Below are 16,972 nucleotides of genomic sequence, written 5' to 3' on the forward strand. Positions count from 1 at the left end.
GTGAGGGAGTCGCACCTACCCTGGCATGGTAACAGTCTCAATGTATGTGTTGGTGGCCTGTCATCATATGAGTTATCATAGATTAAAGAAACATGCTGAATGAAAATATTGGTTTCTCAGACAGTAATGCTACAGCCCGTATGTTCTGACTATAATAAGCTATTTTACTTTCACCAACATCAAACTTCAAATGCAGGAGTTTTTCGTATGTTTGTGTTGTCGTACTGACTCTAAATCTCCAGAATCTCTAGAAAACATCTAATTTTTAAATATATTTCTCTTTTGATAAACATTTTCCTCCACGTTGTGGCATCAACTCGTTTTAATTCAAACCGTAATTTACCGTGAGCGTCAGCTGGGCTCCTCCAAACAATGTGCTTGCTTTGCTTCTCCTGTTTCCACCGAATTCAGAATGATCTGAGATTCTCACAACTGAAATGCAGCACGAATAGCACAAGGTTTGACAACACAGTTCACCAAACAAAAATGATCTTCAAGAGCTCGGAAGTGGATGCGTGGATTCCTCTTAGGCTGCAGAGTAAACACAGACCGGACAGACACTATCTATCTACCTATCTTTCAAATGCAACAGCACACAAAATAGTCTCCTACTGCTCCCACACTGTGATAAGGGAAACAAAACAAACCCTGGAGGAAAAAATAACATAGTTTTCTAATTTTCTTCACGTTTTGATTTGAGGGCTGATCAGTGGGAACACACACACACACATACACACACACACTCTCTCCATGGCAGCCCAAAGAGGCATACAGAGTCCTTCTCCTTAAATGGTCAAAGCTCCCAGGAGTGAAAGAGAGGCTGCTGCTGAAAAAAGACAGGCAACAGAGGGGACGGGAGTAGGAAGGAGAAGCCCTGAGGATAGAGTTTTCTGAAGAAAAGGCTGAGAGTGACAGTCACGCCATAGGAAGTCAGTCTGAGGGATCGGCGGAAGAGTGTGTGTGTTTCTCTACAGCACTGCAGCGGTGGCCTCAGGTAATGTGCATGCCCTCTGTGTATAGGTTTGGTTTACTAGGTGATGGTTGTAGGTGGACACGCGCAGACTCAGGAGATGCAGGTTCAGCTCTATCAGCATGTCTTTTGGACTCTATAACAGTTTGACTTGTAGGTGCTGGGGTGAGTCTACGTTATCTAGTGTTTGTCTGGAGTGAAACTTTGTGTTCTCCTTCCTCCTCCTTGGCATGTGATTGTGCATCAGTGGATTTCCCTGCACTCTTGCCTGACTGTACATTTCTCTGCCCATCCATTTCTTCTTCTTTCTCACACTTTCTCTGCCCTGTTACCTCACATTGTGGCTGAGTAGCAACCACTTCCTCTGCTGCCCCTGCACAATGTTCTTCACACAACCAAATTTTAAACAAATCTGGCACAAGGGAGCGGGCTTATGTAACAGAGGAAGGGAGGAGGGTGCCGGTCGCATTGTCTCCCTCTGAGCAAAGAGGCAGCGAGGCCTGTGTTCACACGAGGAGTTAAATCTGATGGAGAGATAAGTTTCTTTTAAAAAAATGAGTGTGTATTATAAGAACAAGATTTATTTTTTTGCCCTAAGGAATATCTGCTGAGGGCGACTGTCTGTACTCAGGCTTATATGTTCTGTCCTGTTCCCCCCACAGGAAATAATCTGAGTGATTCAATTATACTGCAGAATTTATCTCATGGTCTGCTGAGGAAACCTCCTGTAGTGCAGGTTGCAGTCTTTGTTTGCAGAGTCAGAAGAGACTAAAGCATCTTGTGTCATTAAAAGATATCTACTGTAAAATTACTGAGCTGCATCCTTAAGTTTCTCTTTGTTTTGTGGACTCAAACACTACTCTAAATGATAGGCACAAAGAAAATAGAAATGATCACCATGTCACTGAACCATATTCAGTGACTCACTTTCATATTTCTACCTGCAGTAGAAGCTGAAAGCTCTGAGTGACAAAAGCAAAACGTACTCTCACTCTCAGTGGAAAGATACAGTGGTGTGGTATTTCTGCTATTTAAAGTGTTCTTCTGCACTGAATGGAGAAGTGAATGTGGTCCTGTAGTCAGGAAATATCCTCGCAGCTCTCATTATGACAGTTAAACAACCCATTTCCTCCCCAGTGACTCGCAGTCTTTCTGTTGCTATATGTTCCCAAGAACTTGTCATATTTGCGGTGATGCTGAACAGTACTCTGTATGTTCGGGCCCTGAAATCACAGAGGACATGTCCAGCGTTACATGCATGCCATGTCTCTAAAATAACCAATAGTTCATCACCTTTCGTTTGCCGTATTCACTGGCTGGTGAATGTGACCGCAGCCAATAAAAATACACCTGTGCTGCTCACGCATATGAAAATAGCCCTCGTCTGACCAAACCAGTGGCGTTAGACTGGCTGCACTGTGCTCCTTCAAAGGGTTAAATCTGCTCCGCATTGAGATTTGCATAAATGTGTTTCTAAAAGGAGCTGCATTCAAATCAGTTGCACACATAATATTAAACTAAATTAGGTCATGATTCTGTTTGGTGAGCCAGGTCCCTGCAGCAGCACTGATGGCAAAAACACCAGGTGAAATGACACATGGATGAAAGTCGAGCAGTTAAAAATTCATTTAAAAAATGTTTTCAGTGATAGTTTAAACAATCATAGCTAAAAATACACTGATATGTGTATATATGTTGAATGCGACCCTGAATCAGCGGATTATTAAATGATAAAACTTAGCCAGCCTATAGGTGCAGAACATAGTGGAAAATGCTTTGCTTTTGATTTAAATATTGATTTGAATACAATAGCTGACGCTTTAGCAACTTCACCACCAACGTATTTCCACTGCGCTGCAGATACTTTATGGTACATATTGATACGCTTGTTATTCCCAGTCTCTGCCCCTCTGTTGTTTTCGTATATTAGTTGTTCCTCCTCGTACTGTCGCTAAACGCTGCGTCATTATGTTTGTCTGAGTTCAAATAAACATTTAGTTAGGACTGATGATTCTCCTTTCAGTTAACATGCATGTTTGTTCCACACAGCATGCAGTCGTATTTGTGTTCTTTTATCTACAAGCCCCTCTGTTTGTTTTACAGTCCCTGAGGAGCTCATTGCCTCGGTCAAGCCCGTGAGAGCAAGTTACACTGAGGTTTAGAACGGCTCATCCCAGTTTGACCAGTTTGTCTGATGAAAGCCACATTTCAAAGCCACATGATTTAGTCCGACTCTACTTCGTGTTTCCCAGTGAAGGAAGCTGAAGTAAACATATTCACAGAGCTAAAGGTGCTCTGTGGAGTTGACATATACCGGTTCACTCCAAAACACAGTTTGTATCCTTGAGGTCTAACACATCTGAATCATTTTCTTTCTTATAAAGCAGTTGCAAAGCAGATAGTTGCTGCATTGCTACATTACTTTCCTACTTTACACATGTTGCTGTTTGTAGACACTTTAGTGAGCATTCACTTTATCCCTTAGAATAGAACAGAACGATTTAATAATGGTTTGTTGTAGGATAGTAGAGCAGTGACGAGGCACGAGGAACTTTGCAACGCCTGGTGGCAGAACAGAGAACAGCATGTTGGATGTTCGGATGTTAAAGGATTCTGTGTTTTTTCTGTAACAAACCTGCTGCAGTTCTTTCACTAGTCCTGTGTGCTGTTCAGGGTGGATCTGGCTTCTTGGTCCTGCTCAGATCAGGTCTCTCTCTCTCTCTCTCATCTCTGCACAACACAGTTTGGGTCTGTTTCCCACTTTGGTTGGGGTCCCCACTTTGGTTGAACAGATACAGTGTTATAACAGTTTCTAAATATTTTCCTTTATCAGAGCGAATCAACACTTCTCAACAGCATGATTATTATACTATTGAACATTTTTCCTCCAAATGTACCTCATAAACTCACATGACACAAATACTGTACATTCAAACAAATAATAAACCTGAATTAGTCACTTATTAACAAATAACAAGTAACATGTTGCCTATTTGCATTTATTGCTGACATCTGAGTCAAACTGGTGCCGTGTCCATAAACAGTTCAGCCACAGGCTGAGTTATCTGTTGATAACTGAGCCTGTGGCTTAATCCAGATCCATAAAACCTTATTTATAAAGCATCAAGACACAAGAATAATCTTATATCTGAATCTTTACATAGTAAGATTAGGACCGTAATTCCCCTTGAACAGGACTAGGCGACAGTGGAGAGGAAAAACCTTCTTTAACAGTAGAAACCTTCAGCAGAAACAGGCGTCGTGCTTCAACCTCTTGTTGGTTTCATTAGTGTTGAATCCTTCTGAGCCACATTTGACAGTTTCTGACTGTTAGGGCTCGTTTTCAACTCATTTAACCTGCAGCAAAGAAAACCAGCCTAACGATGATGCACCACATAATATGATACACGCCTTACTTTAAGCCACACTGTCTCTCAATCAAGCAACTGGAAATGATTCTACAGAGGGAACATTGAGGTGCTGTTGGAACAAGAGTCTTGAAAATATATTGATTTAATTCAGACTAATAGTCTGTGTAGCGCACTGTGTAGTTTTACAATCACACTAATCTGTTTTATAAAGAATTTCTTCTTCTTCTACATCTGGGTTGTTTCTGTCCAGACATCATAATATCCAATATTGATAGCCCTGTTGTATTACACAGCGTATTATACATGTTATAAATGGACAATTTTTGCATGTTTTACAGCTGAATAATTCGAGAGTTGATGTCAGTTGTTGCAGTATATTCATTGACAGATGCCGATTAACCTCAGATTTAGCAAAGCACTGATATTTCCAGCCAACAGCAGCATCGTCAGTCGGAACAGCTTGGGCCTAAATGACTATTTGTTTGGCATTTGTTAAATGTACTAATATCTAACATATATATATAATATATTTCGTCAGAAAACATTTAAAAAAAACATATACTGCTGAACTTTCTTTGACCCCGTTGTCACTAACAACATTGATTCCAGCCATCGGAGAAAATCTCCCTCACTCTTGTACTCTGTCGATGGCGATGTTTTGTTTCTGATAAGTTAGTTACAGTCTCAAATTTCCTAATACTGCTGTTGCAAGGCGGCGAAGGAGCTATTTTAGGATGTGGTTTATGGTATGACTGTTTTGTTAGTTCCAGTATGTCTTTTTATAGCTGCTGTTAGTCATAAGATACATTTTCGGAGTCACTATGCATTTGTGATTGGTTTTCTCAGAATAAAAAAACTATTTCACTCATCTAATACATACATATTATGACGTGTGTGTTTATGTTCTCGCAGCTCCAGGGGGAGGAGAAACACTTGCTGCAGAGATCTCCTCCTGAACAAAGTGACCACAGCTCCAAGGAGTCCAGTGACAGCCCCTGTGCTGCTGCCGAGCCGTTTATTTTCCCCCACACCCGCTCTCGCCCCTCTGTGCCCCCCACCATGCCCACACTACCTGAGGAAGAGGAGGATTCACCTGAAGAGCTGGACAGTTCATCCAGTTCTCCCAGTACAGTGAGTGCACACACTGTCACTCTCTGGAGCACATGTCCTGTTTTAGGCAAAAACCTCAGAGTCCATTTATTTTTGGACAGTCAGAGTTAAAAAGGCAATAATTCTTACACTAAGTTCTTTCCACAGTAAATTGTTGTAAACTTACTAAAATCAGAGCTGAGACTTGACTCATTGATGCATCATTGATTATTTTATTTCAAATTGAAAGTGCAGATGCACAGAGCCTGAAGAATGTAATGTGTAATGCACAAGATCTGAACTGGTATTTCAGTTTTGGCTCTAGTAGTTTCCCAAGTAATGAATCTGTTATTTTGCCAATTCGTGAATGTTTTATGAGTCTTTAAAGGCCACTTTTCCTTTGCTTTTACAGTAAATCACTTATAGGAAAGCGACTGCTGCGATCTTTAAAGAGATCTGTGGAGTTTTCAGTAAAAAATAACTAAATTTCTTTATTGCAGACAGAATATTAATGCTTTTAAAATGATTGTGCATGTTTAAGCAGATTTTTTTTCTAAGACAATCTCTAAACGTCCACGCTACTTGTAACTTTATTTTAGAAAGACATGTTTCTCCTCAGTTTTTGAAATTGACTTTTATTTCCGGTGACTTGACTAAAATCTCGCTCATACACATTATCCTCAAGCAGGCAGCAGACATTCAGACATCTGAGAGATAAAAATCTCAAAATACGCAACCAAATAAGGCATTTTTTTCATTAAATAAGGTTCAGACAACAAAGTGTTAAGCAATCAAAGACTGCGAGTCTTCCGCTGGAATCGCTCATAAGCACACGGGCGAGATAAGACATCTCTGCCGAAAATGTAATGAAGCTGTGTAATCTAATCTTCTGGGCATATGGCAACGTTGTAAAAGTGCGCACCTTTATTACAGCCCAGCTGTGGTCTTTCTGCAGCCTGTCTGCAGCTCTACCTTCAGAGACATTCATTTTATTGAGCTGAGAGAGATAAGCTCTTAGAGGAGCTTAGGGAATTTGGGTTTGGTTCCAGTCTGCGTTTACTTGTGTACTTACCTTCAGGAGATGTCAAGAATTTTATCCTGCAAAACTGAAACTGAATGACCTTTCTGTGTTCCTCACTCTTGAGCTTTTAACTACTTGAGGGGTGTTTAGCGCCTTTATTTTAGACATATTAGGGCAGTGCAGTTCATCGTCATCTACTTGAAGGTCTCCTTTTGCAGTCTACACCAGGTGAAAGCCGAGCTGTCATCTTCACCGCCCCCACTATTGTCTACCCACAACAGACCACTATTGTCCAACAAGATGGACGTCATCTGGAGCAGAACAGGTAAATTTCCACCACCTCAAAAATTGAAAGAGTTTAGCTGCAAACGGGCACAATGTGACTGACTCATTTCCTCTATCAGGCCGCACAGTCCCCGAGCTCGGGTGGCCAGACTCTCCACTGGAGGACCCATCACCACAGTCGGTGGGTAAATGGTGCACACACACACACACACACACACACACACACAAACACAGCTACTGCAGATAATATTACCACAGGATGAACAACTTTATTCTGATGTTATCATCTTCAAATTGAAGGCACTGATTTGCTTTTTTTGTATGTGTGTGTGTGTGTGTGTGTGTGTGTGTGTGTGTGTGTGTGTGTGTGTGTGTGTGTGTGTGTGTGTGTGTGTGTCTGGGAACAGTTTGTAACTCTTTGCAATTCAACCTCATTTAATCTTTCAAAGATGAAAACACTGCGGTCACGCTGTGTAGTTACACAACAAGCTTCACAACATTTGGACTAAGTTTGGTCTTCAGTCTTGTGAGTCATTTATCTGTCGGTGTGTGCTCTTCCATGCCTGAAATGCTTTTGCTGCTTTGATTACTTTTGATGTTTAGCTTGTTGCCCTTTTCTAAGGAGAGGAGGCGATAAAAACATCTCAGACTTTGCCAAAACTCATCACCTGATTTTTTGACTCAAATCCATCTGTGATTTATTTCTTACAAAGAAGGATCTCACTTAAATATCCTTGAGACATAATTCCTCTTGAAACGACTGAGACTGTTTAACATTTTAACTTCTTTTTAAAAATGCCTTAGATGTGTTAATAATAATTTATATATGTTTACCTGTAAGAATAGGGAAACAGGCATGGTTGTTTGTTGTGTGTTGATGCTGTAATTTGTTGATCAATACCTGTGTGTGTCCCATGTGTTAATGGGAGTTGTGCATTTACGTGTGTACGTCTTTCTCAGACAGCACAGGTAATGTCATTGACCTGGTGAAAGATCAGCTACCTGAGCTGCAGCTTTCTGAGGAGGATCGTCAGAAGAACCTGGAGCTGCTCGAACAGGCGAAAAAGGTCAGCGACCGCTTCCTGACGCGACGCGGCCGCCGGTCCACCAGCAGCCTCACTGACTCACCCACAGGTAATACACCCTGACTCACCCACAGGTAATACACCCTGACTCACCCACAGGTAATACACATGCACAAACACACATGTGCACACACAGCAGAGCACAGCAGGTCAAATTTTCAACATGAGTGGACAGGTAAGAAGTCCTATTTTTATTATTTCTTGTTCTTTTGGAGGCTTCTCACCATGCTCTAATTTCATTTCCACAGCTCTTACTCCATCTCCAACATCTTCACCATGTTCATCTAGAAGCAGCTCACTGACTATAGCCCCTCAAACCGGTAAGGGATTCATTGTTATTCATTGTTATTCTGGGCACACTATGGAAAAAAAAGTGTTTATTATTGATTTATACATTTTGTACACTATCATTTTATGAATTGTCTTTTGCTCTTCCAGCTGTAGGATCCTCAGAAGTGACGCATGGCACCTCACAGTCTGGTCAGGTAAAAATATTATGGGTCACTAAAAACTACCTGGTATTGTGAGGTGTAAAAGCTGGCAGTGGTCATTTTATTTTACTTTATCTATGTTCATCTAATAAAATAATAATGCTAAAACACTAGATTGTCTCTGTTTTTGAAAGGTGCTCTATCATGACTGTCTTCACTGTTAAAACAAGTCATGCATGATGTTTTGCATGATGACCTTTATAAGGAAAAATGACAATATATTGATCTCTTGTAGCATCTGGAGGACCTAACAACCCAGGATCAGGAGGTAAGAATAACACACTCACATAGTATCTCTCTTTTGAGTCAAGCATAACACAAAATTCAACTTGTGCATACTTTTAACTCTGCATTTACATTTTAATCGTACATGTTTGTCAGGACTTAAACAGAGAATATGAGAAAACATGTTAATCCTCCCAGCACTGACTTAGTTGACCACCATACTGTTAATATCTGTGGTTTTCAGTGAAATATCAACAACTATTGGTTTGACTGCTGTGAAACACAGACATGCACAGTCCTTTGTGATCATAGAGATTCTAGTATGATGACAGACTCACCTCTCAACGTTTAATGTTGACAGTTTGCAGGATTTTACTACATCCGTTAATAATTCAAATATGACATTCAGATTTTAAAGCTACGTGTTTATTATTAATGCATCAACATTTCTAACTGTATTCATCACTGTCTTGCTAACCTTAGGGCAGGCTGTTGGTGGACTGGAAGCCTACTGAGAAGAGGAAAGTGTCCTCTGGGACTCTATCGCCCCGTTTTGCTGTTCAGAAGGAGAACTGTGACCCTGCTGTACCAAAGAGTCCTCCAGCTGTCAATAAAGGAGACGAGGGAGCTGGTTCAGGCCGAAACTCCAACCAGGTCCCAGCCACAGGGGTGGCCAAGCCCGTGCCCCGACCCCCTACTCAGCAGGCCCCGTGTACAGCAGAGATCAAGACAATTGGGGCCTTCCCTCCACTAATGAGAGCTGTTTCCTGGGACACTGTAGGAAGCATTAATTCTAGAAATGGAGCCCCAGGTTTCCCTCCTACAATGGAGGAGGTATTTTCAGACAAGCCCAGGGATTCTGTCTTCAAGTCCTCAGGGTACAAAGACCTCCCCATCCAGCCGGGGAGTGTACAGAAACTGTCTAAACTCAGAGAGGTAAAGCACCGGCTTCAGCAGATTACATGTCGCCCTCATCCTTCACTCTTTTCATTTTTACGTGTCCTTCTGTTGAAATCTTACAAGCATAACATGAAAAAGTTGTTCTTATGTGTGTTTGTGTACACAGGAGCACAAGCTGATGCGTAACCAAAGCTTAGGGGGATCCAAGCTACCAGACCTGAGTGAAACTGTTGAACAGGAAAAAGGTGACGGTCCTTGTTTGCCCTCTTGTTCATGTAAGACAAAAAAGTACTTTCAGCGCTGTCGTACAGGGCGTGTACTTCCTGAACCTCAGGGAAAATCTGATTGAGTCAGAAAATGATCTGTTCTTGTGTGTGTGTGAAGATAGAAATGCTGCTGTCATATTCCATCAGCAGAGGGCATGCTTGGTAAAGCATGTGAGCCAAAGACCACTTGATTAAATAAGGAGAGAAGTTTTTTATGGATCCTGATGTTTTGGAAAGAAATCAAGCTGTAAATCTGTTAACTAACAAAACGGCTTTGCAGAAAATTACTTAATATTAATTAATAAATAGTTTTTTTAATAGTCAACATTTAGAGACATTACAATGAGACAACGGACAACTAACACCCTCTTCCTATTTCAAATAATCCTCAGTCAGTCAGTACTATACTAATGGACTTTACCGGTGGTTTATGATGGACAGCTAGAGTTGGCAAACTAGATACACTTTGCTCTGTACTGTCACTTAAATTACATCAGTACTTCAAACTACTTTTCCACTACATGTTATTATTTACCATAATACCAGGACACAGACCCAGAGTGGCTGCTTCAAACCAGTCTCAAATAAGACTGGACTCAAAAATCCATGGTGAAGGAGACCAGGTAATTTTCTATAAGGTCTTACTTATGCAGTGATGTGTCTGCAGGTTCTCAACCATCTCCAATCTCGACCAGTAGCGAGGAGGCGAAGGAGAAGTCTGACGCCATGCCAAACATTTCCGATCTGATGCTGAGGAAACTCAAACTTCACCGGGGTCTGCCAGGATGGTGTGTAACGAACCAGCTGCTGCTTTAGTAAACTTGTACCTTTTTGTGCTAATAGCTCAAAAATACCCCTTCTTACCTAATAAGTGCATTGCTCACTGTGACTAACAGTTAATCTGTGGTTTCATTCTAGTTCACCTCTGCTCTCTGAAAAAGAAGTTGAGGTTAGTATCTGATCTGTACTCAAAATGTTCCCATTCATGATTATGCATTTCATCCACACATGCTGCCGTCAGTTTTGTTTTGTCAGAGTTTTCCTGTGTGTCTTTACACGTGCTTGTAGAGTGAGATTTTGAGAAATATTAGTAATAGTAACTAGTGTTGATTTCTTTCCAAGAGTTAGTTTGATACCACTGTAATGTCTCATGTGTGTCATATGGCTTAGGTCAGCATAAAGATTGGAATAAAATAGATTCAAGTTAATGATCTAATTTCAGACTTTAAATGGATCCTTATATGTAAAGAGCTCAAAGAGGACTCTGTTGTAATTTGGTGCTATATAAATAAACTGAATTGAAATAAATGGAATTTAAATCAACGGTAACTAATTGTGTCAGTACAGTAAGTCATAACACAACATGTCATAAAAGGACTGCCAACAGTGGTGTGTTTACTCTGAGGATAAATCGTGTCCAAATACTTGTTCAAACAGCGAGAGGCAGATGTTTTGTTCCACTCCTGCTGAACACGTGTCACGTGTAGCTCCGTGTTTGTAACAACCTGTTTGGTTAATAACACAGTTGTAAAAATTGACTGGATTCAGTGGGGCTCAGTCAACAGGAAAGTGTTTTTCTGTTCCTGATCAGACAGAAGAGACTCAGAGTGATTTCCTGTGGAGAAAACGCAAACATTAGTGACGCTGTCAGGCTCAGGCTGTAGCCCCTCTCTCAGCTCCCTCTGGGATGCGTCTGGATCAGGACAGTCAGAGGTCATATATTTCCCCTCAGCCATGGCGCATGTATGTTGGAAAACTGCAGACTGGCTTTGATCATCACAGTGAAATATCAGGAGGTCAAATGCCAGAATCACAGATTGTTCCCTTGACTCGGGGCAGCTTGCCTCCCCTTCACACGTTAACCAATAAAAACGTTATATTCGTTTTACATAAACAACATTAATGATTCTCATTAAGCCTGTGCACGTGTGTGCTGTACTGTGGGAGAGTTTTCGATGGATTCCTCTTATTTATTCCTCTGGGTCGTGGTGTGTTGCCATCAGCAGCAGCTTGTCTGCATTTAATTGTGTTGTTTAATGTGCCATTAAGGGATAATATTGTAGTAATTTCCTCCCTGCAGAATGCATTTGTGCAGCTGTCCCTGGCATTTCGTAATGACAACTACACACTGGAGACGCGGCTCAAACAGGCAGAGAGGGAGAGGAACCTGACCGAGGAGGACACAGAGAAAGAACTAGAGGAGTTCAAAGGAGCACTGAAGGTCAGTCCTCGAAAAACAGCATCTGATGTTAGAGAAACTCCAAAGATTTCCCTCTGGCCCTTTAATGCTCATTCATCTTCTTAATGTTTCCTGCAAGTGCTCATCAGTAAATATTTATCTGGTGTGAGCCCTATCCCATGTACAAAAGAGACACTTTGATGTAAGTTTTTCTAAGAGCGCTGTAACGTGACGTTGTTTGTGTGTTTCATGCAGATGACTGCACCACAGTGGCAGAACCTGGAGCAGCGTGAAGCCTACCAGTGCCTCATAGAGACAGTGGCAGTGCTGCACCGCCTGGCCACACGGCTCTCCAGCAGAGCAGAGATAGTTGGAGCAGTTCGACAGGTGCAGTTAAACACATCATGATAATGAAACAGAAAAAATGTTGGAGTTTAGTAATAAGTGCTGCACTTATTGCACTCTTAATGTTTGAAAGACTAGAATGCACATCTTGAAAATTGAAGAGGTTTGTCTAATGGTTGACCTCGTGCTAGTCAAAGCAAACAGAAATAGAACCATTTTTGCTTTTGCAGTACAAAGATTTTTGGTTATTTCTAACTCCAAACCACTCAGATGACTTACTGCATTCTGCCTTCTATTGTAATTATAAGCTCTGAGAACATGATGTTTTGATGCAGTAGTAGCACAATGAGTGACATTCATATGTTCTTAAAATGTGACATTTTAGGTTCTTGATATCGACTGCTACACAGATAATAACACAGTAGAGTGACAGTCTCTCCATACAGCAATTTATTTAATGTCAAAAGACAACAATGTGCATACTGCACATAATGGTTTCTGCACAGTAAAAGGAGTCGTTTAAGACTACTTTGACACATACTGAAGCTACAGTATGGATTTTCTGTTATAATAAATATTTTCTAGTAGAGATATGCTACATAATATCCTGTACATATTCTATGAACAGTTATGTATTGTGGCTTTAAACTCAATCCTGTTTAACAGACATCAGAGTAAAGTTATTCCAAAGGACGCAGTTTCTAGCTTTTGGTTTTACTTTAAAACCATCTTCAGCTTTGTATAGGTAAAAAAGAGAAAACAAAGACATTGCTCACAGCAATGTTCAAAGGTTATCTTTACTAGCAGCAAAAGATTATTTTAGTAGTAATATTTCCCATTGTTTGCAAACCTAAAAGTTCAAAGTTGTTTCTGCCATTATCTCCATAAAAGCCAAGTATCAACCAACTGGGCTTGAAGTTTGTTTCATATTATAGTAACAAGAAAAAAAGAGTGCACTGAATAATATATTTATACTGTCTCATATGTTTAAATTCCTGACAGCCATGAGTTTATTTAGGTTTGTCAGTGATCAAACTCTCACAGCTTTCAGTTTAGCGCAATTTTTCATCCCAAGTTTTAGTTTCTATGCTCCCACGTTGCAATGCCGCCTTGCATTGACGGACTCCCTCACTGTCCAACAGGAGAAACGTATGAACAAGGCCACTGAGGTGATGATGCAATACGTGGAAAACCTGAAGAGGACATATGAGAAGGATCACGCAGAGCTCATGGAGTTTAAGAAGCTGGCTAACCAGAACTCAAATCGCTGTTATGGAGGGTCTGTAGACACAGGAGGTGAGACCACATTAAGATCAAATGCTTGTAAGGAATTGGATTTTTATTAATTCAGGAGAGAATCTGATAAATAAAACCCCACTGCTGCTGGTTTTTACACATATTTTCATCTGTGTATCCACTGTGTCTGAAGGGTTTTAACAGATCATTGAGCAGCTTCACTGCAGAGTTGGGAACAGTAACAACATGAAAACAACAGTGTGTTGGTATTTGACACTACTGTGTAAAACTATGTTCTGTTTTTATAAAGATGATGGAGTTCCACGGCCATCAAGATCAATGTCTCTTACGCTTGGAAAGGTAAACACTGAATAATTCTTTCTATGTAAAAGTCATCAACAATTTTCTTAACTTGTTGTACTGTATTAATGCTTTTAATATTTCAACCTTAACTCATCAATAGACTAAGAATTTCCATGTGTGGTGTTTTTGATTTTGTTTTTTGTTCTTCATTCTACTTATCAAATTATCTCTTCTTTATGTCATGGTCATGCCTTTATGTCCAAAATGTGCCATCCCAGATATTCTCATTTTCCATCATCACCACTGTCGCTGTATGTTATTGTCCTCTTTGCACCCCATAGGCTCTCCCGAGACGCAGAGTGAGTGTAGCAGTGGTGCCTAAGTTTAACCTCTTGAACGTCCCTGGTCAGCCCCCGGCCACAGCTGGCCAGAGTCCTGGCACAGGACCCACCACCGGTGCTACTCTTCCTGTCCTGGTAGGTCTTCCTGTGCTGTCAGGAAATGATGTGAAATGACTCATTTAATGAAGTCAGCCAGTCTCTCACATTCACTACTGACCTAAAGTTTGTCAAATAAGTCAAAAACAGTTTGGGGAGCCATTTAGGGACATAAGCTTATGGCTGGATCTTTTTGAAGGAGATATTTATGGTTTGGTATCATTTCAGAAGGTCCATTTGTCTTTTTACACATTGGATAAAGACTATAAAAATGTAAACCGTTTGTATCAGATTGCTTGTTATATACTGCACCAGGTTTTATACTGTATATATATGAGTCTAATATTCAACTCTCTCTTCTCTATAGTGTGAAGCAAATGATGTGAAAGGCACCACAGCACAACCAGCAACAGAACGGTATGCACACACAAGATGCATTTACACTGTTGCTTGAGTCCCAAAGTTACTTTACAATTAAAAGAAAAGCCCTGAACTTCGAATCATTCATATCAAAATACTGCTGCAGTGAGACCGCCGGCTGTTTTGTGTGACTTCAGGATGTGTTTTACAGTGCAGATAAAGTTCCAGTAAGGTGAAAATAACACTGAAAGCACAGAAAATAATCACATCTTACTGCAGTAGATAGATACGCTATCCTGGGTCGTAATCTAAACATTTGTGCAAGAGTTTGACGAAGTCCAGGCACTGGGTTCCAATCATATCCTGGATATAAAGTGAGTCTGAGTAGAGCTCTCAAGTGTCTGAGCTGGATGTTCTGTGAGGAGACAAGAATAACAATAACAAATGTGCCCGCTCTATTTTTTCTAATGGGGTCTGTAATGCACACTACCACTCAAGCAGGGCTGCAGCTTGTCCATTATACTGTAAGACAGGGCCACAGTGCAGTGATGGAACCTAAATGTACATTCCTCTCAGTTTTATAACCCCTGCTATGATCATGTCCAAATCTGATTGTTCTTTCCTGTCTGAAACAATGCAGTGGAAAGAGTGTGTCGGAGCAGGAAAGTGAAACCACCAAGGCTTCAGTCAACTTAGAGGAGATCAGAGCTGAGATCAAGGCAAAGATCGAGGAGGAGGCATATAATAAAGGGTGAGGCCTTCCCTTGTGCTCATTACCTAACACACACTGTATCATGACATTGTTGCTTATCATAAATCACCACACTTACAGTACAGGTGCATCTTCTCACGTGTAAAATGTAATTTAACACAGAGCAAACACAGAGTACAATAAAAGTGACAGATGATAGGGCGTCCATCCATATACAGAGCATTTAACGTGAACATTTTAAATCCAGTTTCCAAGATGGATTGAAACACAGCAAAGCACTTCTGGAAGAGAAGCAAGAGGAAACGGCTGCAGAGAAATTACTGGATTCAAAAGATAAAGACGAAGAGAGTGGAAGGAAGATGAAGACTAGCAGGTAAAGTGAATTAATTACTGCAAGAGTTTACTATTCCCTTCTTTCATCAGAACCTAGATGAGATGATTTGTACCACTCTTACAACTGGCTGTTAAATACGAAGCTGCAGCCAGTTAGCTTAGCATAAAGGCTGACTGTCCAATTATAGTAATAATAAAATCTGTCTACCAGCTAATCTAAAGCTCACTAATCAATATGTTATATTTCATTTGTTCAATCCGTACAATATTGACAAAAATTGTCATGCATGTACTGTAACTCCTTGTAAAACTGCAGACCTGTGGTACAAGTGTAGACAAACCTTAAACAACATGAGGTCTTTATCTTCACAGGACGATGGAAGAGGTTCTGGTTCTTCTTCGTCGTTTTTGTCCCAGGATTTCTATGAGTAGACGACTTCTGTGGACCGCCCTGACACTGTTTGTGGTGATGTGTCTGGTGATCAGTATTTTCACATTCTTCAGTGACTACTACAACAGACGGGAGGACACGTAATGAGAGGAGGACTCAGTGCAAGTTAAGGATGAAGATCTTTGGACTGAGAATAGCAGCACAGCCAAAGAACCCCTCAACAGAATACCAGAGGCCGCAGTCTTAGTCTCTGCTGATTTACCATATCATCACAGACGGACTCACTTGAATCTATGACCCTGACTCTTGAGGGTCAAAGACGTTTTGAGAGGCTTTACGGATAATGTTGCCTTAATTTATGATTTAGTTTGGATTAACCAAAAGACAATTTCTGTTTAGGGACCAATTAGACAGTGGGATAAAATGTCATAATTTTAATTGGATACATGTATTATGACACATTATAGTTACTTATAAGGATGAGTGCAGTATGGCATGTTTCACTAAATGTCACCATAGAAAACGTTTATATTTATTTACGCTCTAATGTTAACGTTAAAATCTCTTAGGTGCAGTAAGGAGACCCTGAGAGATTTTGAATTCATATTTAAGGAGGCAGTAGTTGATTAGAGATTCATTTTTATTTGTTGTTTAATTTCCATAATGTGTATTTAAAGATTTAAGCACATTCCAAAGTAGTTCCTTAAGTGCAATATTTTGCAGTTGATGGTTCTCAGTTTTGCCATTTTGGATTGAGTCTTAATTGAGAACACTGAATTATTTTCCTCTTGAATGAGAGCACAGTTTAGATGGCATGAAGCTTAGTTTTATCTTCTTTGCATATGTGTGCCTGCTTGTGTTGTTTGTTCTTTGTGGATTTTATGCTCTGCCACTTCACCTTTAAATAAAGGTGCCTGAAAACATCTGGAGTCTTTTTCTTAGCAATTGATATAAAGTGCTACCAAAGTAGATA

At 40.5% G+C, this 16,972-nt stretch overlaps 1 protein-coding gene across 1 annotated transcript; it reads left to right on the plus strand.

The window, feature by feature from the left end:
• The first annotated feature begins 761 nt into the window (after nt 1-761).
• Nucleotides 762-16,922, plus strand: mrvi1 (murine retrovirus integration site 1 homolog). Its single transcript, XM_026378751.1, has 21 exons — nt 762-994; nt 5,254-5,472; nt 6,670-6,776; nt 6,856-6,917; nt 7,697-7,870; nt 8,070-8,141; nt 8,260-8,306; nt 8,548-8,580; nt 9,021-9,473; nt 9,604-9,682; nt 10,371-10,491; nt 10,622-10,652; nt 11,784-11,924; nt 12,138-12,269; nt 13,370-13,523; nt 13,774-13,823; nt 14,108-14,242; nt 14,571-14,620; nt 15,204-15,314; nt 15,523-15,648; nt 15,981-16,922. The coding sequence occupies exons 2-21, from the start codon at nt 5,401-5,403 to the stop codon at nt 16,141-16,143; spliced, it is 2,313 nt and encodes a 770-aa protein (XP_026234536.1). The 5' UTR covers nt 762-994; nt 5,254-5,400; the 3' UTR covers nt 16,144-16,922.
• Nucleotides 16,923-16,972: the final 50 nt, after the last annotated feature.

Source organism: Anabas testudineus, chromosome 3 (assembly GCF_900324465.2).
Source record: "Anabas testudineus chromosome 3, fAnaTes1.2, whole genome shotgun sequence".
In the NCBI taxonomy this organism is placed as follows: Eukaryota; Metazoa; Chordata; class Actinopteri; order Anabantiformes; family Anabantidae; genus Anabas; species Anabas testudineus.